The sequence below is a fragment of the Dipodomys spectabilis genome, unplaced genomic scaffold (assembly GCF_019054845.1).
Source record: "Dipodomys spectabilis isolate Male_0828 unplaced genomic scaffold, ASM1905484v1 ptg000340l, whole genome shotgun sequence".
NCBI lineage: Eukaryota > Metazoa > Chordata > Mammalia > Rodentia > Heteromyidae > Dipodomys > Dipodomys spectabilis.
Window position 1 is genome coordinate 855,878 of NW_024871017.1, and position 26,055 is coordinate 881,932.

Here is a 26,055-nt window from a genome sequence, read left to right on the forward strand (position 1 = left end):
GTTTACTCATCAAAACATACCCATAATCCCACTGAGGGCGCTGAAGCAGGAGGACCACGGAATGGCTAAAATGACAGCGCTTGACAGAAAACGTTAGTGAAGCTCATGAGGTAAGGTCTGCGCTTGTGTATTGCTAGTGGAAGTGTGAGATGGGAAAAGCACCGGAGAACGCTTAGACCACTCTTATATGTTAAGTGTGCATTCATCTTATGATCCAGTAATTCCTAGTTGTTTACCCAAAGAAATGAAAACAAAAGCTTTTACAATAATGTTCTTAAGGGCTTCATCCATAGTATCTCAAAACCAAAGACAATCTAAATCTCCATCTAGTTGAACAGATAGATTATACTGTATCTGTACAATTGAGTAATGCACAGTAAGCAATAAAACAAATTAGCATTGGCACATGCGACCATATAATTGAATCCCCAAACATCAATAGAGCAAAATAACCCAGGCACAGTGACTTGGGAATCTGGCCTGAGACTGCCTTGTAACAGGGCTTGAAGACACCCTCTGATTGCAAATAAAGTTACAGGGCTTGAAGACACCTTCTGATTGCAAATAAAGTGGTCCACATCTAGATTGGGCCAATGTTGTTTGCATAGATCTATGTCAGACCCTTGGTCCTTACATTTACCACCCACCCAATACATTATCTGTAAACATGACCTTCATTTAAGTTAATAGAGACTTCCAGCAGAAGTTGAAAAGATGTCTACAGTCCTTATTTGTAACTCTCCTAAGGACTTTCTCATGTAAAAGTTTTAAACTTAGGTCTAGTTTTTTATTATGTTCTACATTTGTAAAACTTAAAAACTTCAAAGCACTGAAAAAAATCCAGAAAAGCAGAAAATCAAACAATAAATGCCCCATCCTCTATCCTATGGTAAGCAACTGCCATTGTTGCTTGTGAGTTCTTCCTCAAAATCTCTCCTGAGTTTTGGGATCCAAGGAAACACCGGCAAACACTCCATACTTGCTGAGGGTGGTCTTCATGGGAGAACCGGAGACTCCATCTTACCAGGTCTTCGCCCAAACCAGGGTTGCCATGACTTCAAAGCGTGATTTGTGGATGGCTTTCACACACGGCCAGACCTTCCTGGGTAGTCAGAGTAGAAATGCTCTTTTTGGCCAGGACTCTAGCTATTCCTAGCTGCTGAAGCCAGCGTTTCTCTTTAAAGGCACTGCAAGACAACAACATGATTCATAAGGAAGCTCATTCTCACCTCTGTCCATAGCTGAAAGGAAGGGAATGTTTGGCTTGGTTTTGTTGCTGCTGTTGGTCTATCTAGAGAATGACTCTTCTCCTGCAGGCAGCACTAGAATTCAGAACCTACAACTAGAAACAGAAACTACTTGGTATCATGTGAAACCGTAGGCATTCCTATGTACCACTTGTTTGTTCCCTGATCACTGCCTACCCCCAGACTCACGGTAGGAACTTTTTTTTGGTGCCAGTACTGGGGCTTGAACTTAGGACTCTGTATTCTTGCTTAGCTTTTTCTGCTCAGTACAGGCACTCTGCAACTTGAGCCATGGCTCTACTTCCAGCTTTTCACTGGTTATTGGGAGATAAGGAAGGGTATCTTAGATTTGTCTGCTTTGAACCTGGATCTTCAGATCTCAGCTTCCTGAGTAGCTAGGATTACAGGCTTGAGCCACTGGGACCCAACCAGTGGGGTTTTTTGCTTTAAAAGTTTTTTAAATTATAGAAGGTAATTTCAGGAATATGTGCACAAATACAGTGTAACTGTGGGAAGAGACTATAAACTGGATTAAATTAAGCCAATTTCCTGGACAAGGATAACAAGCATTTATAAACATGGAGAAGCCAGCCCAACCCAACTATCTCTTGGTCTCCAGGAAGGGGGTGTGGTAGGGGACATGAGGAAAAATCTGGGGGTGCAGAAGATAGTTTGCATCTGACCTGGGTGGTGTTTACATGGATATATGGAAGCATGCACATCCACCAAGCTCTATGGGTGATATGAGTGTGGCATATGAGTGTTAGTGTTTATACACATGCTACTCCCTCAGGAAGTACTCCACCCAGGAAGCACTGGTGGCCGCTGTCATCTGAAACTATACATATGTCACCTTTAAAGCATGAATTTCAGGGGCTAGGTATGTAACTCAGTGGTAAGATGCTTCTGGCATGCACAAGGCCTGGGCTAGATTCTCAGAAACAAACTCATATATTTCCACTCTACCTCACAGTACACTGGACCATATAGGCACTTATGGAAGGACTTACAAAATCCTCAGCCTTCCAAGTGCTGGTATTACAGGTGTGTATCGCCACGCCTGGCTCTATATTTTAATTTAGTTAGATGATCTTCTTTTGCGCATTCCACAGATCTCTCACAAATTACAAAGACTGAAGCACTGCAACGTAAGTAGTTTTCATCTACTGTTAACCTCAGATGGGATCTTAAAATTCTGTGTTTTACAGACCAGGTTCGTCTTACCACTAGGTGGCAACAAACTCGCTCAAATAAAGTTGAATTGAAATGCACGGCCAATTACAAAATCTAGCTTTGTTCTTTTACCCTTTCATCATACTGAGAAAAGCTAACCATGCAACTATGCTTTTCTAAAATAGGCATCCACACAGTTCATTGGCAATGCGCAGGTCCTGTGGTTTAATGTGAATTTTCTTTGAAATGCATTTGAATGATCTAAACTTACCTTGTGCAAATGAGTGTGCCTGAAGTCCCCTTCAGTGGACTGCATTCTTAACTCTCCTTCTCCGTCACTGTCAGTTCTAGCACCCTGTCCACTACGGGGTACATGTGCTCCAGTCTTTGTACTCAAACTGTTACTTAAACAACAGTGTTGTTCCTTTCTCTCCTTCTACTTTCATTAATATCCATTCTCCATGACCATTTCAACAGCTTCTTCCCATAATTCATTTTTCTTTTCTTTTTTTTTTGTCGGTCATGGGGCTTGAACTCTGGGCCTGAGCACTGTCCCTCAGCTCTTCAGCTCAAGGCCAGTACTCGACCACTTAAGCCACAGCACCACTTAGGATTTTTCTGGTGGTCAAAAGGAGTTTCACAGCTTTTCCTGCCCAGGCTGGCTTTTTGAACCATGATCCTCAGATCTCAGCCTCCTGAGTAGTTAGGATTACAGACGTGAGCCACCAGTGCCTGGCTAAGTTTTTCTTTTCCTTTGAGCAATAATTAACATTCTCCTCTTAGCTCCAAAAACCCAGCCTCAGTAACAGATCAGAGTGATGCTCAGTTCTTCATGATTCTTCCTCCAGAGAGCTGGAGGAGTAAGGGAATATACACAACTACCATTGTGTCCTAAACATGAGCCTGTGTCCTAGACATGGTGTCTTGAGACATGACCTGGCTATGTAACCCAGGCTGGCCTTGGACCTGTGATCCTCTTGCCTTAGTGTTCTGAGTGTCATATTGTACGCATGAACTGCCATGTGCAGCAAGATGTGGTCTTTGATGCTGGGTTTCATAGGAGCACTTTACAAAACGTTCTCTGCCCAGGACCTGCTGTGTTAAAGTCTACTCAGCATGCTCAAAGGAGAAAGCATTACCTTGCCACAGCTAGGCAGTAGACCGCGTTCTCCCGGGGGGTCCTCCCACTGTACTGTGAGAAAGACGCAAAGGAGGACCTTAGGAGACCCTCAGCACGTGGCGATGCATAGTAGAAGGGCGGGTGGGAGCAGCCCACTCTTGAAAATGGAGGGAGGGGGACTTGGGGAAGGTATGTATTTCTTATGTGCGCCTCTTGTTTCCCAGATGGAGCAGTAATTATCTTCTGGTTTTCTTGCTGGGGTCTTTGTACGTCAGAGAACCTGTCTGCATCTACCAGCGGAGGCAACGTGAGGGTCTGTTCTCTGGAGCTCCTCTGTGAAACTACCAGAGCATTGCCAGCTTTCCTGCTTGCAGCTTGCCCCTTAAGGGGTGGAAGCTTGCTCAGGGTGCTTTGTGAGTCCTTGTTCCCAGCCTTATGCCAGCTCTTGGAGGTCATCTTTGGGGTGGTAAAGCCATCCACCATCACAGTGTCTCCCACTTTTGCCCCCAAACCTCTTGCTCTGCTAAGCTGGCTTTTGTGGAGGCTGTGATTCTGAGCTCGGAGGATCCATTGCTTTATTTTAATATAAAGCATCATCGGGACTGCGATTTTCAGAAAAGGCACCGTGGACCACATTTTGCTTAGCAAATATACCACACAGTCTTTGTGCCTGTGTCTGGTCGCGATGCTCAGTGGGGTTTGTCCCCCAGCGTCTCTGCATACGAGACACAGAACGCTGCAGTTGACAAAGGCCTTCAGAACGAGCAGCTGGCCAGTCTCTGCAGCGGCATGCACCGGGCATCTGGAGACATCTGCGTGAAGGGCTTCATGGCACCAAGCGCGGTAGGGGTGAGCACCAACTGCCTCGTGGGGCCTGGCACCCTGCTTCAGGGCCCACTCGCTGAGATCAGTGTAGCCATGAAAGGCGGCCATGTACAGAGCCACCCTTCTCTGATACCTGGATGAGGAAAACGGGTGGGGGGGGGGGGGTTGGTAAGTCAGCAACACAAAAACCAGCACCATGTTTGTTTCCCTTAACATGTTTAAGAAAAGGCTTAGGTAACATAAGGTTAAGTTTTACAGGTCCTGCTTACTCACATGTAGTAGCACATGGAAATGACTGCAAGCAATGCCGCATGGTTTAGAATTTTCTGGCTTCTCCCTGTCAGTACTATTATCTTGACCTGACCTCTCTCTCTTCCCTACACCCCTCCTCTCTGCTCAGCCTTCCCTAGTGCTGGCGTCCCACCTTCCCCTTCCCCTGCCACTTTCCCCGTGCTGGCCTCCCGTCTTGTTATTCTCCTCGAGGCTTGAGCCATGTGGCACACAGTGAACACTGTATTCCATACCCTGGGGGCTGCCTGTCTACTGTTTTGCAGCCTCCAGTCGCTTCCTGGTGAAATTTAACTTTATAGACTCCTCCTCTGGCCTCCAAGGACCCCATCCTTCATCTGCTTCCTGTCTCCACTTCTCACCTCCTCTTTCCCTGTTTTGGGTTTGCACTGGCCTTTGTACTGCACCTGCAACACCTCATAAGGTGCCAGCATGAAGTAAGACAGTACATGTAACAGTGTTGGTCTCGGATTGCACTCAATTCTTCTGAAACACAGCTACGTGTTTGAATCCTGATCATGAGAAAAGAGAATGATCACTATTTCCAAACAGAAGTTAGTGTAAACTATTTGAGCATTTCCTAAGACTGAAAAAGTGGCTCCCCTAACCTGTCACTTTATGGCCTTTTGTAACATTGAATTGAATCTCTCAGGAAGGGGCACTGTCCTGAACCACCATTGAGTTGAACCCTAAAGGTTCATGCAGCTTAGGCAGGTGGGAGCAGCTGGCCAGAGTGCTTTACTGTGTAGGCTCCTCCTCTAACCCACCTGCTCCTCTTCACCAGCCATATGAGCAACTTCACCGGTGCAGATTGTGAACACTCAGATAAAGACCACATCAAACATACTTTAAGAAGTATGTGGGGGGGGGGGGGAGGGCTGGGAATGTGGCCTAGTGGTAGAGTGCTCTGGGTAGAGGCCCTGGGTTTGATTCCTCAGTACCACATAAACAGAAAAAGCCAGAAGTGGCACTGTGGCTCAAGTGGTAGAGTGCTACCCTTAAGCAAAAGAAGCTCAGGGATAGTGTTCAGGTCCTGAGTTTAAGCCCCAGGACTGGCAAAATAATAATAATAATAATAGAATGTGAGTGGCAACCTACTTATTCTGAAAATAAGTATGTTCAAAAGTGTTCAAAGTGTAAAATCCAAACCACACTAAACAGTCTCTGTTTAACTATTTCATGGCACCTCTGTAGCCCCACTCCAGCCAGTATCTGGGTAACTGGGGCCAGCAGCATTCACGTGGAGCTTCAGCTGTAACAGAGCCTTAGTAAGAAGTTAAGTCCATGAATGCCGCATTTGCTTTATCCCCCTACTTGAGTACCGGTCCTTCTTTTGATAAATAGCGTTGGACTCTGAGTTTTTGTCCAAGGAGACAGCCCATCAGAAATTCCTTCCATCCATCCCAGACATCCAGACGAAGTGTTGTACCTGTGGATCACGAGAAGGAAGCAGTTTAGTTTACAGGCTACAAGTGTCACAATAAAGCCTCCATTGTACAAGTAACGTGTACTAATATTATTAGTATTTTTAAAAAGGTAGACAGAGAAACCTACCAGCCGGGAGTCTCCAGGAGGATCCCACCCCACCCATCACTCTCCACCGGAGCGGAGAGGCTCCATCCCGCCAAAGCCGCCCGGCAACAGCTGCGCCACAAAGGGACCTGACGCGATCGCAACGACCCGGCGGGGGGCCGCCCAACCCAGCCCGCAACCACCCCAACTGAACTCGGACTGCAACAACAACTGACGGACTGCAACAACAACTGACGACCTACAGGGTGAGTACCCATCAGGGGACAGGGAATCCATCAAGGGAGACCAGAGCTGGAGGGAATCCCCAGACCCTGACCTAGACTCCCTACCCCCCCAACACCCGGACCACAGGACCCACTAAAACTGGGAACTGTTCGAGAGCCCCACCAGCCGGTGGAGCACACTCTGCTGGCCAGGCCAGAGCAAGAGCGCCCCGGGAAGGGAGCTTAAATGCTCAAGCCAGGAACAGTGCCCCTGGGTCAAGACTACCAACAGTAGAAGAAATTTGAACTGTGTCCTCCAGGCTGCATAACCAAGGTGGTATACACATTAGCACAGGCCTAACGAGCGCGCTCCAGGCTGGGGCCGGAACCAGGCCAGGGGACCGGCGCCTGAACAAAGCAAAAAGGGTCAGAAGTGGGGCTGTGGCTCAAATGGTAGGGTGCCAGCCCTGAGCTGAAGAGCTGAGGGACAGCACCCAAACCTAGAGTTCAAGCCCACAACCAGCCCAAAACAAACAAAAACACATCAGGAGCCCATAGCAGACTCCAGTATTTGGGAGAGTGCATCCAGAGCATCTGATCTTCCCAAGAGCACCCGCAGGAGCAAACACAAGCAGTCTAGGCTGCTCAACCCTTCCAAAGGCGGGAATTGCTACAGCAGAGAGCTGAGAATCCTAAGTGAATAGCAGCTGGAAATAGGCTCCCAACAGAATCCAGATCAGACACAGACTCTCTCTACCAATAGAGAATCAGCAACCAAGCAAAGACAGACACACCAAAACAAGATTGAAGAGCAGTCTCCTGAACCCCCATGCGAAAATCACAGAGAAAAATCACAAGGTTTACCACTACCCAGGACAGCAAGCTCACCTCAAAAGCCAGCAGCCACGCAGGGGAGAGCCCCAGTGGGAGCAAAGCAGGAATGGAAGACAAAAACTACATCCAAGGGTTGCTGGAGGCAATGACTCAAGAAATAAAGCGAGAAATGGATCAGAAATTGAAAGAGCACAAGGATGAACTATCAAAAGATATACAGGATATCAAACAAAAATTGGATGCAAAAATAGAAGCTGCACAAACCTCAGTAAGAAGTGAGATAAACGCCAAATTAGAGGTAATGCATACTGATATCACCTCATTGAGAGGTGAGATCAGTACTCTGAGAACCAACATTGAATCCATAAAGGGATCCATTTCCATCATGCAAACCACAATAGAAGCCACGGTCAACAGAGTGAATGAAATGGAAGGTAGAGTGTCAGATACAGAAGACAGAATACACCAACTGGACCAAAAAGTGACAGATATGGAAAAATCACTCAAATTAAACCAAAGGGAAATTCAAGAGCAAGCAGATAATGCTAAAAAATTTAACCTTCGCATAATCGGAGTGGACGAAGGTGAGGAATTCCAGAGCAAGGGAATGCAACACCTATTTAACAAGATAGTCAATGAAAATTTTCCCCACCTCAAAAACGACCATCTTAACTACATCACAAAAGCTTATCGAACACCCAACAAGCAAGATCCCAGGAGAAACACTTCTAGGCACATAATAGTAACAATGATGGATCTGAATAATAAGGAAACAATCCTGCATGCAGCAAAAATGAAGAAGGAGCTATACTACAACGGGAAAAAAATTAGAATCACTGCAGATCTCTCCACACAAACAATGAATGCAAGAAAAGCCTGGGAAAGCACCATACGAGCCCTGAGAGCCAATAACTGCCAACCCAGACTGATATACCCGGCAAAGCTAGCATTCACATTCGATGGAGAACTGAAAACTTTTAATAGCAAAGAAAAACTAAATGAATACATAAACATTAAGCCAGCATTACAAAGAATTCTAAGAGGGGGGACACAACCTGAAGAAAGCAACCAGGAACTGGGACCTGCCCCAAACAGGCATTACTCAAAGTCTAACTGAGCAAGCACAGGAGGAAAGGAAAGAAGAAAAACTTAGGAAAAAGGAATGGCAGGGACAACAATGCATCTCTCTATACTTTCTCTTAATATAAATGGGCTGAATTCGCCAATTAAAAGAAAACGAACTGAGGACTGGATCAGAAAACAAGACCCATCCATCTGTTGCCTTCAGGAGACCCACCTCTCAGCCAAACATACAAACAAACTCAGAGTGAAGGGGTGGAAAAGGATCTACCAATCAAATTCCCCCAATAAGAAAGCAGGTGTAGCTATCCTGATATCTGACAAAATAAACTTTTCATTAAAATCAGTACAGAAAGACAAGGACGGACATTACATATTAATAAAGGGAACAATCCAAGAGGAGGATATAACCATCATCAACTTATATGCCCCAAATATCGGTGCACCCAGATATGTTAAACAAATGCTCTCAAACTTACAGAATAAAATAGATCCCAATTCGATAATACTAGGAGACTTTAACACGCCACTCTCACCAAAGGACAGGTCTACCAACCAGAGGATTGGCAAAGAAGCTACCGAATTAAGTGAGGCCATACTTCAAGCGGAATTAACTGACATCTACCGAGTATTTCACCCTAAAACAACACAGTACACATTCTTCTCAGCAGCTCATGGAACTTTCTCCAAAATAGACCATATCATAGTTCATTCAAGGAACTTAAGCAAATACAAAGGGATCGACATAATCCCCTGTATCCTATCTGACCACAGTGGAATCAAGCTAGCTCTCAATAACAAAGCATACCGCAGAAATTTCTCTAATACATGGAAATTGAACAGCACACTCCTTAACAAGGCCTGGGTAACAGAAGAGATCAGAGAAGAAATAAAGCATTTCCTAGAACTCAATGAAAATGAAAACACCTCACAAAGAAACTTGTGGGACACAGCAAAAGCAGTCCTGAGGGGCAAATTTATTGCCCTCAGTGCCCACATCAAGAGAATGGAGACAGACCAAGTAAATAATCTCATGTTGCAACTAAAACAGCTAGAAAAACAAGAAAAAATGGGACCTAAAGCTACTAGACGAAGCCAGATAACCAAATTGAGAGCAGAGATTAACCAATTAGAAAATCAGAAAACCATAACCAAAATAAACCAAACAAAAAGCTGGTTCTTTGAAAAAATAAACAAAATTGATGGCCCGTTGGCAAGATTAATTAAAAAAAGAAGAGAGGAAACCCATATTAATAGGATTAGGGATGCCACGGGAAACATCACAACACGTACCCAAGATATCCAAACAATTCTAACAGACTACTTTCAAAAGCTATACTCTCTAAAGGAAGAAAATCTGGCGGAAATGGATGCATTTTTAGAGAAATACAAGTTACCCAAACTGAGCAAAGAAGAAGTTAACCAATTAAATAAGCCAATATCCTATAATGAGATACAGGAAGCTATCAAAAGTCTTCCAACAAAAAAAAGCCCAGGACCAGATGGATTCACAGCAGAATTCTATAAGACCTTTAAAGAAGAACTAATACCCATACTCCTCAAGCTCTTCAGAGAAACAGAGAAGGAGGGAGCTATCCCAAACTCATTCTACGAAGCCAATATCACACTCATCCCCAAACCAGGCAAAGACCCAACCAAAAAGGAGAATTACAGGCCAATCTCCTTGATGAACACAGATGCAAAGATCCTTAACAAGATTCTAGCTAACAGAATCCAGAAACACATAAAAAAAATAATACACTATGATCAGGTAGGCTTCATCCCAGAGACACAGGGATGGTTTAACATACGTAAGTCAATAAATGTAATCCAGCATATCAACAGAGCCAAGGTCAAGAATCACATGATTATCGCCACAGATGCAGAAAAGGCCTTTGATAAAATTCAACATTCATTCATGCTAAAAGCTCTGGAGAAAATAGGAATAGAAGGAACATTTCTAAAAACAATAAAAGCCATTTATGACAGACCAATAGCCAATATTATACTTAATGGGGAAAAGCTACAACCAATCCTCCTAAAAACAGGAACAAGGCAAGGATGTCCACTGTCTCCACTCCTCTTCAACATAGTCCTAGAACCCTTAGCCAGGGCAATAAGGCAAGAAAAAGACATTAAAGGGATCCGCATAGGGAAAGAAGAAGTGAAACTATCCCTTTTTGCAGACGACATGATACTATACCTCCACGATCCCAAAAACTCCATCCCCAAACTTTTAGAAATCATAAGTCACTTCGGCAAAATAGCAGGATACAAAATAAACCCACAAAAATCAGTTGCCTTCCTATACACTGATAACGCACAGGAAGAGAGGGAAATAAAGGGAGCAACCCCATTCACAATAACCTCCCAAAAAATAAAATATTTAGGAATTAACCTAACCAAAGATGTAAAAGAACTATTTAATGAGAACTATAAAAAGTTAAAGAAAGAAATTGCAGAAGACACTAGGAAATGGAAAGACCTCCCATGCTCCTGGATAGGCCGACTTAATATAGTAAAGATGGTGATACTTCCAAAATTAATATACAAATTCAATGCAATTCCTATTAAAATCCCAATGACGTACATCACTGAAATACAGAAAACAGTCCAAAAATTTATATGGAACAACAAAAGACCTAGAATAGCCAAAACAATTCTAGGGGATAAAGACAATATGGGAGGGCTATCCATGCCGAACTTCAAACTCTACTACAGAGCTATAATCACAAAGACAGCATGGTACTGGCACAAAAACAGACCCGAAGACCAATGGAACAGAATAGAAGATCCAGATATAAATCCACAGGCCTACAGCCAGCTGATATTCGACAAAGGAGCCAAAGACATACAATGGAAGAAACACAGCCTCTTCAACCGCTGGTGCTGGGAAAACTGGGCAGCCACATGCAGAAAACTAAAAGTGGACCCCAGCCTATCACCATGCACCAACATCAACTCAAAATGGATTAAAGACCTTAACATTAAACCTGAATCTCTGAAACTACTGCAGGACAGAGTAGGAGAGACACTTGAACTAATAGGCACAGGAAGGAACTTCCTGAACAGAGTCCCAGGGTCACAACAAGTTGGAGAGAGACTCGACAAATGGGACTACCTTAAAATAAAAAGCTTCTGCACAGCTAAATCTATCGCAACTAAGCTAGAAAGACAACCAACTAATTGGGAAAAAATATTTACCAGCAATATATCAGACAAGGGGTTAACATCCTGTATATACAGGGAACTCAAGAAACTAATCCCTCCCAAACCTAACAAACCAATTACTAAATGGGCAAGGGAACTAAAGAGGGACTTCTCAAATGAAGAAATAAAAATGGCAAAGAAACACATGAGGAAATGTTCATCATCCCTGGTGGTGAAGGAAATGCAAATAAAGACAACCCTGAGATACCACCTTACCCCAGTCAGAATGTCCCACATCCACAAATCAGCCAACGACAAATGCTGGAGGGGATGTGGAGAAAGAGGAACCCTATTACACTGCTGGTGGGAATGTACACTTATACAACCACTTTGGAAAGCAGTCTGGAGGGTCCTTAGAAAGCTAAAGATTGACCTCCCTTACGACCCAGTCATACCACTTCTAGGCATCTACCCTGAACAACAGGAACCAATATACAAGGACACGTGCACCTCCATGTTTATTGCAGCACTGTTCGCAATAGCTAGGATATGGAAACAACCTAGGTGCCCCACCACAGATGAATGGATCCAAAAATTGTGGTATCTATACACAATGGAATATTATGCAGCCATTAGAAATGACAAAATAATGGCATTTGCAGGGAAATGGATGGAGCTAGAAGGAATCATGTTGAGCGAGGTAAGCCAAGAACGAAGAGACAAACGGTACATGGTCTCCCTCATAAGTGGATGCTAAATCCAAAAGGTTAGTGATACGACAAAACTAACAGGACTTAAGAAACAAAGAACTCCCGCTCATCTGGTTGAACCACTACTAAATATCCTCATGCTGCTGATCACAAATATGGTATATAACATGTGAACACTGTTATATATTACAGACTGTGGTAGACAATTTGCTCCAGGGAAGTTAGAATGAACTTGTGACTTTGAAATTATGTAATCATTTAATCACAATCAAAAAAAAAAAAAAAAAAAAAAGAACCTCGGGGAAGGGAGGGAGGGAGGGGATGGTAGGGGGAAAACAATGGAGGGGGTAACAATGTTCAAGAGGAAGTGTACTCATAACCTCACTCATGTAACTGTGACCCTCTGTATAGTAGCTTTACAATAAAAAAAAAAAAAAAAGAAGAAAAAAAAAAAAAAAAAAAAAAAAAAAAAAAAAAAAAAAGGTAGTTCTAGCTCAGTCTATCACTATGATTTGACAGTCCACAACACTTCTAGTGATAAGGAAAGCTTTTCCAAACCAAGACATGAGCCAGATGCCCAAGGAGGAGTAACCTTGGAAGGAGATTTTGTTGTTGTTGTTGTTTAAACTTGAGCCTCTATTAGCTTGGGAAAGCCATTTCCCTTCTGTGCACCCTAATCATCACAGATGAGCCATGGAAAGCGCTAGCCTCACTGTTCTCCCATAGCTGGGGCGACACAGCCTCTGCGTGAGCTCTCTGGGCTCCAGGCACAGAGAACAGCCCTGGTCCTTCCAGGGTGGAGAGCTGGCATTCCCCTGTGCATCCCACCTGCCTTGTCTGACCCAGCCCCTCCTGAGCCCCTTGTGGTGAACCCCACCAGCCTACACTGTCTTTGGGTTTTCAGGACTGAAGAATCATCCTTAAATTTCCTGCTCTGAGCCTTAATCTCAGGGGTCACATTTCTGCTTCATGGTTCCAGCGTCTCCAGTGTCAGCCACCCCCTTGTCCTGCTAGGTTGATTGCCCAGAGGGTCTTCTGCTCTCCAGCTGCCAGCTGTAGACTTCCACTAGCAAGACTTATTGGAGGCTAACTTCCCTCTATCAGATGTAGGGATGGGGGTTCCTGTCCGCCTACCTGTCCATCCCTGCCCCCAGGCTCTCAGCTGCCTCTGGCTTAATCCTCTTTAACATCAGGAGGGCACCTCCATGGAGCTTGGATTTTGTTCCACTTTAAGGAACTGGTTCCAAGTCCCAGTACCAGCACACACAGACACAGACACACGCACGCACATGCACACATACACACACACACACACACACACAGAGAACAGACATCAATTCCCTGTTTGCTAGCAATTGTAAGCAAATAAGCAATTCAATTACTTGTAGTAAAGTGGTCCTTATTTTTCAAAGAACAAAGGTAGCAATTGAGAGTTTTTTCTCTTAAATGCTCAATTTTTAAATATTCAGAGAATTTCTAATCACCCTTGACTGAATAATCCTTTTAGCCTTTCAGGGTCTCAGGTCTCTAATGCCTTCTTTGTCTCACACTTAAATTCCTTCTTAAGCTTAGGGGTTCTATTGGAACCTCCTGAAAACTGCTGGGTTGCTTCAGGACATACTTCCCAAGCTTTTCACTGAGAGGACAGAAAAAGTAGGAAAACTCAAGTCTCAGGACCCCACACTATGCAAGTCTCCTAACTACCCTAACTGTAGGTTCTTTTCAAATAGGGGACCCAGGAAATTGAGCTTTGCAAAGCTACCCCTGTTTTCCCATTGCAAACCCATCCACCATACACAGTGTAGCCTGGGGAGCACCTGGGAGCCACCAGCCTGTCCCAGACCACAGTCCCAACACTGTCGGTGGCGGCTTCCTGTCTCCCCCATGTCTGCATTCTTCCTGAATATGGAAACCTTTACCTTGGCTTGGAGCTCCCTACACTGAGGAATCAAAGTAAAACATAGAACTTAAAGCACATCAATAAAAGCTTGCTGGTTTGGCCATATAAATGATTGAAAAGAACCCAATTGTGGGTTTGGTCACTGTTTGTGGGCAGTATGACCTTGATCAGGTCACCCCTCTAAGCCCCAGTTTTCTCATAAATAAAGGGAATTAAGATGGCACAGTAGGTTTCCCAGTGTTGGCAGAGCTGTCCTGGAGCTGGCCCAGAAATCAGTATCTGAACTGGAAGGACTCTCTCTGCTCCTGGGTTAGTTTCCAAGGGGCCATGCACTCTAGCTGGTCATGAATACAAGCAGGAGGCATTGAAGTAAAAACCAGTCACCAGCATCAGAAGGTGAAAAACAGGCACACACTCATTCACTCTGTTCTAGAAAGGATTGGTGTCTGCTTATCATCACATGGAAAACATACACAGAATAACAAACAGATAAGCATGTAGGGAAGCAGAGGAGAGGAAAACCTGGGCAGAGTTAAGAACTAGAAATGGGGCTAAAATGAACATCTGTCCTATATAATTTTATATAAGAATGTATAGGTGGGGGCTGGGAAGGTGGCTCGGTGGTAGAGCACTTGCCTTGCATGCATGAGGCCCTGGGCTCGATTCCTCATCACCACATAAGCAGAAAAAGCTGGAAGTGGCGCTGTGGCTCAAGTGGTAGAGCGCTAGCTTTGAGCTGAAGAGCTGAGGGACAGCGCCCAGGCCCAGAGTTTAGGCACCATTACTGACAAAAAAAAAAAAAAGGAATGTATAGGTGGGCTGGGAAGGTGGCTCAGTGGTAGAGTGCTTGCCTAGAATGCATGAAGCCCTGGGTTTGATTCCTCAGTACCACAGACACAGAAAAGCCAGAAGTGGCACTGTGGATCAAGTGGTAGAGCGATAGCCTTGAGCACTGAGAGGCTTAGGGACAGAGCCCTGGCCCTGAGTTCAAGCCCCAGGCCAAAAAAAAAAAAAATGTATATGTACTATATATTTTTTTCTTTTTTACTCTATGCAGCCCAAGTCCTGATCCTTCTGCCTTCCCTTCCTGAAGAGCTGGGATTAGATTCCACCATACCTGGCTAGTTGGACAGATTCTGAGTAAGTTACTGGATTACTAAATGTTCTGTCACCCAAAAAGCCCTTTGTCCCGCACTTCTCACTGTAAGCCTTACAATCTTTCTGTCCCCATCTGCTTTGTCAAGTTGTTCTCCCTGAGCTCACTGAGAACCTTTCACTGGATCAAAGGTTTTGGGATTGCCTGGTGAAAGTGTGTTCTTCATCATCTGTCAAAGAACAAAGTCCCTGCTTCCCTCCTGACTCCAACAGCCTCCATGTCGCACCGTCTGCCTCCACTGACGCCTGCTTGCCTTCATGTCAGCATGTCCCAAGCCCTGGCAATGCTGGCCTCGACCCTTGTGCACGGCTCTCAGTAGCACTTCTCACGGTGTTCAGCACCCCACCTTTACAGGCAGAATGCCCACCTTAAATCTGCTAACTCAACCCATCTCTCCACATTTTCCCTGCAAGGGAATTAAAAGACTTTGCTTGTACTAAGAGCTTTGTCCTGAACTATTTTTTTTTTTTGGCTGCATGACTTTAAAATGGGATTTTTTTCATATCTAAAGCATGCAACCTACATCTTGAGTGAGCCATTCAAAAACCATGCTTTAAAAAAAGATAGGTTAGGCCATTTCTGAATTCTTCAGCTCTACGATGTCATTGTGATCTGAACAGCGTAGGACCTGAGGACAGTATGAGCGTTTCTCCCAGTTTCGTTTTGTCTTCTGGCATTTCTCTGGACAATTCAATCATCTCCAGATGGGGTCAACCTCCAGCAAGCATGCACAATTAGTTAGATACGCCAGGGACAGATCTTACAACTTCACTCTCTCTGGTCAGAAATGGGGACAATAATTGATTTCAAAGTTTTGGCTGCCTCAGTTTGAAACAATGTGAGGAATATTGCCAGGCAGACACAGTAGCCAGGAGAAGTATGGATCAGTGCCTCACTAGCAGTTACAGGAAGGAAGCCTACTTCACCCGTGTGCCTGCAAAGCCCTGGGGTAAATTGGGAGAACTCAGGACTCAGCTGCAGCCTCACCTGCTAACGTCAGCAGGACTCACTCTCCCCAAGCAATAAGCAATAATCTTTTTACCCCCCCATGCAATACTCTCTTTCAGATTCAAATCATGGTCTAATAGGGTTAACACTCAATGGAGAGTTTGTCAAATTTGGATTTGTCTTCTTGATGGCTAGCTACAGCAGCTAAGACCTGAAAGTACAATACTTAAAGAGAGATTGTAATCTGACTCTAGGGCAAATGTCTGTGTGGTGAGGCACCTCATCCCGCACTGTATTGGTGTCTCGCTGTTAAATGATTGCTTTAATCTAACTGGCACCATTTTAAGATAAGGGTGCACAAAGTCGGTTTCAGAATAGTATTTTATGCTGTGGAGGGTGGTGTGCAGTACCGAGGTCCGTCTGGTAGTCCCTGAGGGTGTTGCGGTCATACATCTCCAGTCCTTGTGGGGTGCGGAGACAGTAGACACTCACGGGGAGGCCACATTGCCCAGTCACAAGTGTCCGTAGATCGGACACTTTTTTATCCAAAAGAGAAATGTCTTCCAAGACTGGCATTGTCTCCTGGGTCACAGCATTGAACACATAGAGAACAGGCTTATCTTCTTCCTAGGGAGTGACAGAAAGGAGCAGGAAGGAACTCACTGTTGGGTGGTGGGGTTAGGGACAGAGGTGTGAGAGGGTCCTGGAGCCGCCACTGCTTCCACGACAGGGAGTGAAGGGTGAAAACAAAGGCCAGTTTAGTTCTGACTGTCCTGCTCCCCGGTCCTGAATGGGGAAGGAGAAACAAAAAGATTAAACAACTATCCATCAGGAGGGCCACACTCAGAAGTCAAAAAAAGGAAGTAAACTGAAAAAAAACAACCAGATAATCTCCGCTTTAAAGCTCAACTACAAGATTAGGAGACAGAGAGGCGATTTTAATCTGCTTTCTTCAGTAACTTCACGACTGAGCAAGGAAAGAAGAATGAAAGGAAGTCTGGAAGGCCACCCGGGCCTTGCCCACCCTGAACTACTGTCTAAGGATGAGTTGCTAAATGACACGACTAGATGAATTGGCCCACCTCAAAAGGGACAAAAGCACCAGATAGGAGCTACCATCTTGAGCCTGTAACTCCCATTTGCTGCATGAGGAGCAGGAAATGATTCATGATCAATTTCTCACTACCTTATTATCCTAAATGTTTGTGAAAAAAATGTATCTTGTGGGACTCCTTTTTGTGAGAAACCTCGGAATATTTTTCATGAGTCCAGCTGAAGGATCTGTGATTGTGTGTGGAGCCCCTCATCCATCCTCTGGGGACACTAGTGACTTTAAGGAAGGCCCTGCTTGGAGACCTGACAGGGCTCCGAGACCATTCTCACTTAGTGGACACAGCAGACACCTGGACGATGTGGACAATCTACACCCACACTGTACCGGCAGAGGTGTGATCTGGGTGAAGCCCTCCCTTCTCCTGCGCTTTGATTTGGAATACGGTGGGTTCTAAATTTTTGGTTGATTTAAAAACTGTCTAAGAAGGCAACAGGAGTTGAACTGAGTCGAGGGAGAGGGGCAGGGAAAGTTTCTCTCCTTGTTCAGTGTTCCCCATTGTCTATTTGCTTTGTTGTTGTTTTTTTAAATGCAGTAATCCCGTATTTTTACTATTAAAACTACAGTATAAGTTTTTTTAATTTTTATTTTTTATTGTGAAAATACTGTACAGAGGGGTTACAATTACATGGGCAAGATAATGAGTACATTTTTTTTTTTTTTGTCGGTCGTGGGGCTTGAACTCTGGGGCCTGGGCGCTGTCCCTCAGCTCTTCAGCTGAGCTCTTCAGGCGAGCGCTCTACCACTTGAGCTACAGCGCCACTTCCGGTTTTCTGGTGGTTTATTGGAGATAGGAGTCGCACAGTCTTTCCTGCCTGGGCTGGCTTTGAACCGCGATCCTCAGATCTCAGCCTACTGAGTAGCTAGGATTACAAGGTGAGCCACCAGCGCCCGGCTAATGAGTACATTTCTTATCAAGCATTGTAGCCTCCTCCTTTGTTTCCCCTTCCCATCCCTTCCCTTCCTCCCCCCCCCCCCCCCCCCCGCCTCCCCCCCCCACCAAGGTTGTGAAGTTTGTTTTCAACATAACAACTTGTACTTCTCATTGTTGCAACGGGTCCACCTGTACAGTATAAGTTTTTTAAATGTTCCTTTTATCTTACAACCCAAATGAGAAAGAGAGTGGCGCTGAGATATCATTAGTGGAGGCAGGCTGAAAAGTTGGAGGAAAATATTAATCCTGCTAGCAAAGTTTAATCAAGCCCAAACCAGCAAATATGAGAAGTGGGTGGGGAGGAGAAGATGATTACATTTCCTCTTTCTTAATGAAAAGGGAAACTGGTTGTGCTTCCTGTTTTGTAGATTTAGCAATCATGACTTTCTTAGGTAGTCGGAAAAAAAAGCAGATAATCTCCATCTTTAATGCTAAGCTACAAGATTAAGAGATAGAGAGGCGATCTAAATCTGCTTTCAAGTAACTCTTCACGAATGGGCAAGGAGAGAAAGAATGGAAGGATATAGCAGGCAAAAGGAAGTAGTCTGCTGTGGCTGACAGATGCTTCTGCCTTCTGGGTGCATTCAGAGAGCAGACAGGTACCAATTAATGGCAACTGCCACCTTGCATGAAAGGCGCCTCTCCACCCTTGTTTTGTGAGACTGCTCCCCAAGTATTCTGAATCAGGACTGGCTGGCTAATTATACCCAATGAAGTCAGATGGTATTAAGTAAACAATACCATATGCAGGTCACTGCTGGGCATACCTAATATTAGATTTTTTCCTTTTAGAAACAAACCAAAAAGAAAAAAGAAACAAACCAAGATGCCATGGTAGGAGATACACACAAAACATCTTACTTTTCAATAAAAATGTTCATGTACTATGCCTCTTTGTGCTCAAAGCTACTACTCTACCACTTGCGCCACACCACCACTTCTGGCCTTTTCTGAGTAGTTTACTGTAGATAAGAGTCTGGACTTTTCTACCCAGGCTAGCTTGGAAGTTGTGAGCCTTAGATCTCAGCCTCCTAAGTAGCTCCGATTACAGGTGTAGGTGCTTGGCTTTTTTTTTTTTTTTTTTTTTTAATGAAGAGAACTTGCTATTATAAGCTTATTTTTTTCAACTTGTATTTGTATAGTAAGCAGTGTGGACTTTAGAAATGAACTTATTTTACTGTCTAAACAGAAATTTATTTAGAGGTAAGCCAACATTAGGTGATTCTCTTCCTTCAGAATAAAGGCATTATTTTCCTTTCGAATATGAGTGACAACAATTCCTAAATGTGATTCTGTTAGACACAGAAGAATATACTCAGGAAGATTTCCACAGAACCTGAGAGTTTTAATTGAAACTTGTATGTCAGCCAATTCTGTGAACATAGTTATATTCTAGTTTGGCCTTCTTGAATAAATTATTTTACCTCTGTATCCTACTCATGGTGTTAAAATTCTAGAAAATATTAGTGCTCTGTGAGAAGTTTACATCACTGAGATAGATGTTGCTTTGTTTTGTTGATTAATTATTAATTTGTTTTTGTGCTGGTTCTGGAGCTTGAACGCAGGGCCTGGGCACTGTCCCTTAGCTTCTTTACTCAAGACTGCTGATCTACCACTTGAGCCAGAACTCCACTTCTAGCCTTTTGGTAGTTAAATGGAGATAAGAGTCTTATGGGCTTTCTTGTCCAGGCTGTTTTTGAAGTATGATCCTCAGATCTCAGCCTCCTGAGTAGCTAGAACTACAGGTGCAAGCAACCAGCATCTGGCTGTTAATTCATTTTTGGAAAATTAAACATTCTTCAATGATAGAAAAAATATATATCAATAAATATTTATAAAACATTATAACATGGCCTAAATGTTTATAAAACATTATAACATGGTCTTTTGTTTATGCAAGTGGGGTCATGCAATGCTTATTATTTTACATGTCTTTACTACTTAATACTGGAGATTATTTTAAATTTAGTCAAGCACTAAAACATATTAAAGGACTACTAGAAATAAAAATTTTTTTCTTCCCCATCTTTTTCTCTCTTTCCATCTGAGACCATTGTACCTGATGCATTTACTCATTGACTGATGCTTTACCAATTGAGCCATGCCTTCAACCCCTGAAAAAAAACTTAATGTTAAATATGAGAAAGTAAGTGCCCACTTAATGGAGACTTTGTACTTTAGTAGTTCTTTGAGGCTCATGTTTTCTTGTGGGGTAAAGAGTATAGTAGACCCTGGGTATCTGTGGGTCTCTGTGGGGCTGGTGAGAGTCTGTGGGTCTCTGTGGGAGGTGTAGTGCCAAGGAAACACCTCCAATGCTCATACTTGACTCCTATACACTAACCAACTTCTACTAAAGACATGCCACCTTTCAACAACCCAATTTTTCACTTTATCACTTCAGGCACTTAGGCGCATTCATTTTTACCTTGCTTCGGGGACACCATTTGCCTTTTAGGAGGCAGATTTTCACAACACTCAGGGCAGGATCACACTCAGCAGACTACATGAAGATTTAAAACAACTGACAACATGGGACTGAGAACCTCTCCACAGCAAGCTGAACAGTTCAGGTGTGGGAATTTAACAAATTTGGTTTTTAAATTTCTTTTGATTTTCAAATCTATTTTCAACTAAGCTTGTTCTTGATAAATGCTAGAGCAATTAGCTCTGAAATTTTTTTGGTTCCTGTCCCTTTAAAAAAATGTTGCAAGTTAAAGACAGTAACTCCAGAAAATCTCTAGGCACAAAATTTTGTATATTTTACCATTTTATGTTTCTGTGAAATAGAAAGCCTAGCCAGAGGTCCCAAGTTATGCATCATTAATTAAGGGCACTCTAGAAGTGGAAAGGGCTGTGTGTTAACGATTATTATCAAATTCAATTTCTGCTCTGGCTAGATTTGGATACATAAACAGTCCTGTCATTCATACCATTACTGAGAATTTCTTCTTCTACACTATACTGCCCTAATTATTGTGGCCTCTGGGAGTGACCTAATTTCTTCATTGCCTCTCATTTAAAGTATCGTGAAATTCTTCCAGATTGGGGATTGAACTCAGGGCTTCGTACTTGCTAGGCAGTGCTCTGGCACCTGAGCCACGCTCCTCTGTAAATCTTTCAGACCTGCCCCTTAGTCTTGCTCTAATATTGGTGTGTGGTGATGGGGTGAGGCAGGCAGCAAGGGGATGGAGAAGAAAAGGGGAAAAAAAGAGTAGGCAGGAGGGCAAAATTCTTGTCCATGCACAAAGTATGTTTAAGTGCATTTTACAAAAGACAGAAGGCAACAAAAGCAAACTAAAGCCACCTCCTTCCAGGTTAAGACTAATTCGGGTGGATTATCCACAACTTAATTTGAAGTGAAATAGACACCTTGGACACATGTTACTCTGATCAGCATACCTTAACAAAGCATTTAAGAGTTGAGCAGAAAGATACTCCAACATCAGCAAGACTCCAGCTGTTCCTTAGAGCAGCTCCAGCATACACTAGCTCCAGATACCGCCGGCCTTGTTTGTCCTCAGAGAGAGGAATGTGGAAATAATCCTTAAAAATCAATAGCATATTATGAAGACAGGACGTCTCTGTATTACTAGACCAGAACTGTAATCTATTTCTCTCCCTTGCCTTCCGTCCTCTGTGTGTGTCTTTCTCCTCTATCTCCATATGTATCCAATTGGTATTATAATTATTTTCTGATAAGGGGAAAAATATTAGACAGGGTTAACCTGGAGTCTATAGAAATCCCAAAAGTTTATGAAGAGGGAGAGGCCTTCACTTTCATTTTCACCAACTCTAAGAAACTGAGATTTTCCTTCAGTAATAATATGTATAATAATATAATATGGTAATAATTACTATTATTTGGTGATACTGGTACTAACCTCTCCAAAGCTACTAGATTCTTACCAACCTATCTTGTAAACAAATAGTGATACTTTCAAATGGTTTCATCAGTTTACTGCTTGCTGAAAACATCCAACACATTCATTAAGCTATACTGCACAATTAAAATCAATATACATTTTAGTGGCTCTAGGACAAAGTGCGTACCTTTATCATCAGCTTGACAGTTTCCACAGTTTCATCTGCTGAAACATCAAAAGGTTCAAAAGATCCTTCAAAAGCTATGAAAATCCTCATTATTCAATCACTTTCTCAGAAACAAGAGGAATAAAACAAAAAGCTTCCTCTTTTCAAAGATGCTCCTGAATAGCTGGAAAAATTCCAATTCACAATTAAGGACAGAGAAGGGGAAAAACAAAAAACAAATTAAGGGCAAAACTGACGGCCAGAAGCGGCTGCTACTGTCTAGCCTGGAGGGGAACTGGAGAGAATGAAAAGGGTAGGTCCACAGTTATCATAGGTGGGTCCAGAGAGACAGGAAATGTTTCCCTGCTACATGCTGTAGTCAACAGCCACCCTGTTCCTACATTAGGGCAGCCTACACACTGGACAATGGCAAGGCAAGTGTGAACAAGTTTCGAATGTGGGACACAAAAATGCTACACACAAATCACCCTTGGTGATGTCATCACCACCCTGTCTCTGGAGACCATGTTAAATCTAGGACAGCTGTCTGAAGAAACCTTAAAAATAGGTATTTGTAGTATTGGCCTGGATGAAGCAAGACTTGGTTTTGTAGCATGAGATAATCCTGAAAGTCGTCTGTAAATAACTTTTGAGTTGAAGCAGGCTTGTTTCCATAACAACTTTCTGTATTCGTCCTCTGGCAGTATTTCTGATCCTGCCAAAGGGTTCGGGACAACATTCCTGGCACCAGGGAGATGAATGTGTATGTGTTCATCCTGTTATTGCGTAATGGGAGCTGCTGAACAGCAACACAATGCAGCTGAGATTTCTTAAAAGTATTTGCCTTTATTTAAATAGCAACTTACAATTGTGATCTTCTTCAACCCCACTTGGTGTTGCTGGGATTTATTTCAATCACTACTCAGAGTGAGCAACGATATAAATGTCTTTAGTCAAGCAGATCCAGTAAGCATTTTACTAGAATGTAAGGAGACTCTCCTCTGTAATTTGTATGACTCCCCTGGTTTAATGCCATTGTGTCTGGACAGTTTTCCACTTCCTGGAATTCATTTAGATAAATATTATTTTGTATGACTAGATGCACATAGGCAATGCGCCTTTGTATATATGTTCATTTTTAAAGCTCTGAGATAACTATATGTCTACACTGATTTTACCATATTTTCTGCCCAGGAACCAGTAGCTTACGCCTGTAATAGCTACTCAGGAGGCTGAGATTTGAAGACTGGTTCAAAGCCAGTCCAGGCAAGAAAGTCAAGGAGACTTTGATTTCCAATTAACTACCAAAAAAGACAGAAGTGGAGCTGTAACTCAAGCGGTAGAACACTAGCCTTGAACAAAAGAAACTTAGGAACAGTTCCTAGGCTGAATTCAAGCCCCAGGACCAGCACAACAAATAAAAATATTTTCTGATTCGTGATACATAATATGCTCTATGGTAAATATTGAATGAAAGCAAAAATTGTATGTCATGTGCTAAATAGGGTTACCAAGAAACTCAGAACTAGCACTTATAATAATATATATTATATATATGAGAAGAGCAGGTCCACAGTATCATAGGTAAGATCACATATATATTCTTATATATCATATTTAATATATATATCATATCATATATATAAGAATAGATATTAGCTTTGGCATTAAAATGTTTTTAATATTTAAATATGATTTCATTATTATTCCTACTAAGCCTACCTACTGCCTTTCATTTGATCATTTAAACACATGGCAAATGTCACTAAGCAGTACCCTCAAGTCTTTATCTTTGAAGATGAACAAACCAGAGGCAGAAGTATCTCATTAAATTGCTAAGACTGGGGCTGGGAAGGTGGCTCAGTGGTAGAGCGCTTGCATCCTGAGGCCCTGGGTTCGATTCCTCAGCACCACAAAAGCAAAAAGAAAAAAAAAGCCAGAAGTGGAGCTGTGGCTCAAGTGGTAGAGTTCTAGCCTTGAGCTGAAGAGCTGAGGGGCAGCGCCCAGGTCCAGAGTTCAGGCCCCACAACTGGACCAAAAAAATAAATAAATAAATAAATAAATTGCTAAGACTGATAGGATTTAGTCAGTATAAAGATGGAAGCCAGGAGAATTTCCTGACTACAGAGCTCATAACCAGAGGCAGACTCTTTCCAGAAAGCAAAACTGTACAACTGGTAGTTGAAAGTTCGTGCTTGGTACAGGAAGAGATCTACAGTGAACAGGAAAGAAGTCTACAATTAGAAAGACAAAAGCAGCATTGGAAAAAGTTATAAAATACAGTTCATTGTCAACTTAACTGAAATAGATGAAAAAGTTCACTAATTGAAATACAACTCATCACTGTGGTAGATTGGAAAGCTTTATAACCAAGTTTGTAAATTGAAAGTCTGTTTTTAACCTCTCTACTTAGAAGTCCAAGCATCATGCTTAGTGCCCTGCTTATACCTCAGGCTGTGCCTCACTCCTCTCTAGCATCTAAATGGTAGACGGCTTCCATTTTCATCAACTACCCAAGGATTAAGACAGGACCATTTCAATCTGTGTTCTCACCTTTTCTGTGGTGTTGCTTATTCTGTGGACCCCCCCCCCCCCCGCTTTTTTTTGTAGGTTGTGGGGCTTGCAGGGCTTGGGCATTGTCCTTGAGCTCTTTTTCTAAGGCTAGCAGTCTACAATTTTGAGCTACAAGGCTACTTACAGTTTTCTAGTGGTTAACTGGAGATAAGTAGTCTCTCACAGGGATTTTTCTGCCTGTTCTCAGCCTCCTGAGTAGCTAGGATTATAGGTGTGAGCCACTAGTGCCCAACTCCCTGTTTCTTGATAAATATATTTGGTCCTGCAATCTTTAATGGCAAGGTTGATCATATATGAGGTGTTAATGATAATCTACCCTCTTTCCCAGTCCACAGAAGAAAAAAAAACTTTTTGCTTTACTTAATTTTCACGGAGAATCTTACATCATTGCCCATACCTCCTAGGTAGCTGGGTTCAAAGCCGGCACTGTCATGCCGGGTTATTGATTTGAGGTGAGATCTCAGATGGCTTTTAACTGCAATCTTCCAGTTTTGCCTCCAGAATAGAAAGGATTATAGGTGAGGCCATCACCCCCAGTTTACTTGTGATTTTCCTAAAAGGACTATACAATAGTTGAGCATTTACTGTCATCTCAATCAGTGAAAATTTAAGAATGTACAGAATCTATGATGGTCATAGGATACATGGATAATAGAAGTTCCTCTGATAGCCTTTAAAAAATGATTTCTAAATGTCTAAATGAGATTTAAATTCTGAGCTTAAACTTTAAAAAGGACAAAGGAAAAGCAGAGTTGGGGGAACTCTCTCCAGGGCCGCTAGGTCCTGCGTTTCACAGGTCCCGGGTGATGGAGTGGGGTTCCCTGGTCACAAGGTAGACTTCTCTGCCCCATTAAAGGGTCTGAGGCCGGCGCTAGTTACCTCCTGGCTTAAATAAGGGCCAGAATCTCCTATTTGCTGACGTTTTACTCCCGGGGCTGCAATCTTTGCACTTCAGACGTCTCTGGCCGGTCTGCTTTCTACCCTGGTGCGTGGTCGGTGAGGATGGGGCGGACAATGTCAACGCCGGGCGCCTCGCTCAATCGTGGGTCAGAGCTGAGTCTGCGTTCACGGGAGATCGGGGCTTGACTTCTGTTTTGCAAGACCCGCGCCCCGCACAACGCGCCCACTCCTCCCGCCCAGGCCAGGCCCTCCCTGCACCGACCCGCCGGCCGGGTCAGGCCCGCCCGCGCCCCGCAGCGCGGCTCCGGACCAGGCCTGCCCCGCGCCCCGCGCCCCGCAG

The 26,055-nt window shown here is 43.4% G+C and overlaps 1 protein-coding gene across 1 annotated transcript; it reads right to left on the reverse strand.

The window, feature by feature from the left end:
- Positions 1 to 27: 27 nt before the first annotated feature.
- Ankub1 (ankyrin repeat and ubiquitin domain containing 1) lies at positions 28 to 25,890 on the reverse strand. The gene is made up of 7 exons (XM_042665672.1): positions 25,695 to 25,890; positions 22,263 to 22,425; positions 21,612 to 21,755; positions 16,578 to 16,794; positions 5,968 to 6,082; positions 3,560 to 4,498; positions 28 to 1,187 (listed from the first exon to the last, which is right to left on the reverse strand). The coding sequence occupies exons 2-7, from the start codon at positions 22,350 to 22,352 to the stop codon at positions 1,058 to 1,060; spliced, it is 1,635 nt and encodes a 544-aa protein (XP_042521606.1). The 5' UTR covers positions 22,353 to 22,425; positions 25,695 to 25,890; the 3' UTR covers positions 28 to 1,057.
- Between the last annotated feature and the right edge of the window lie 165 nt (positions 25,891 to 26,055).

Bases quoted from the DNA above. Each gene is read 5' to 3' on its own strand.
- Ankub1 (XM_042665672.1), bottom strand. From the start codon at position 22,352: ATGAGGATTTTCATAGCTTTTGAAGGATCTTTTGAACCTTTTGATGTT. The intron at 21,756-22,262 runs GTACGCACTTTG...TTGATTTTTAAG, and splicing joins CTGTCAAGCTGATGATAAAG to GATTATTTCCACATTCCTCT. The intron at 6,083-16,577 runs GTACTGCACACC...CGTGATCCACAG, and splicing joins GGACTACCAGACGGACCTCG to GTACAACACTTCGTCTGGAT.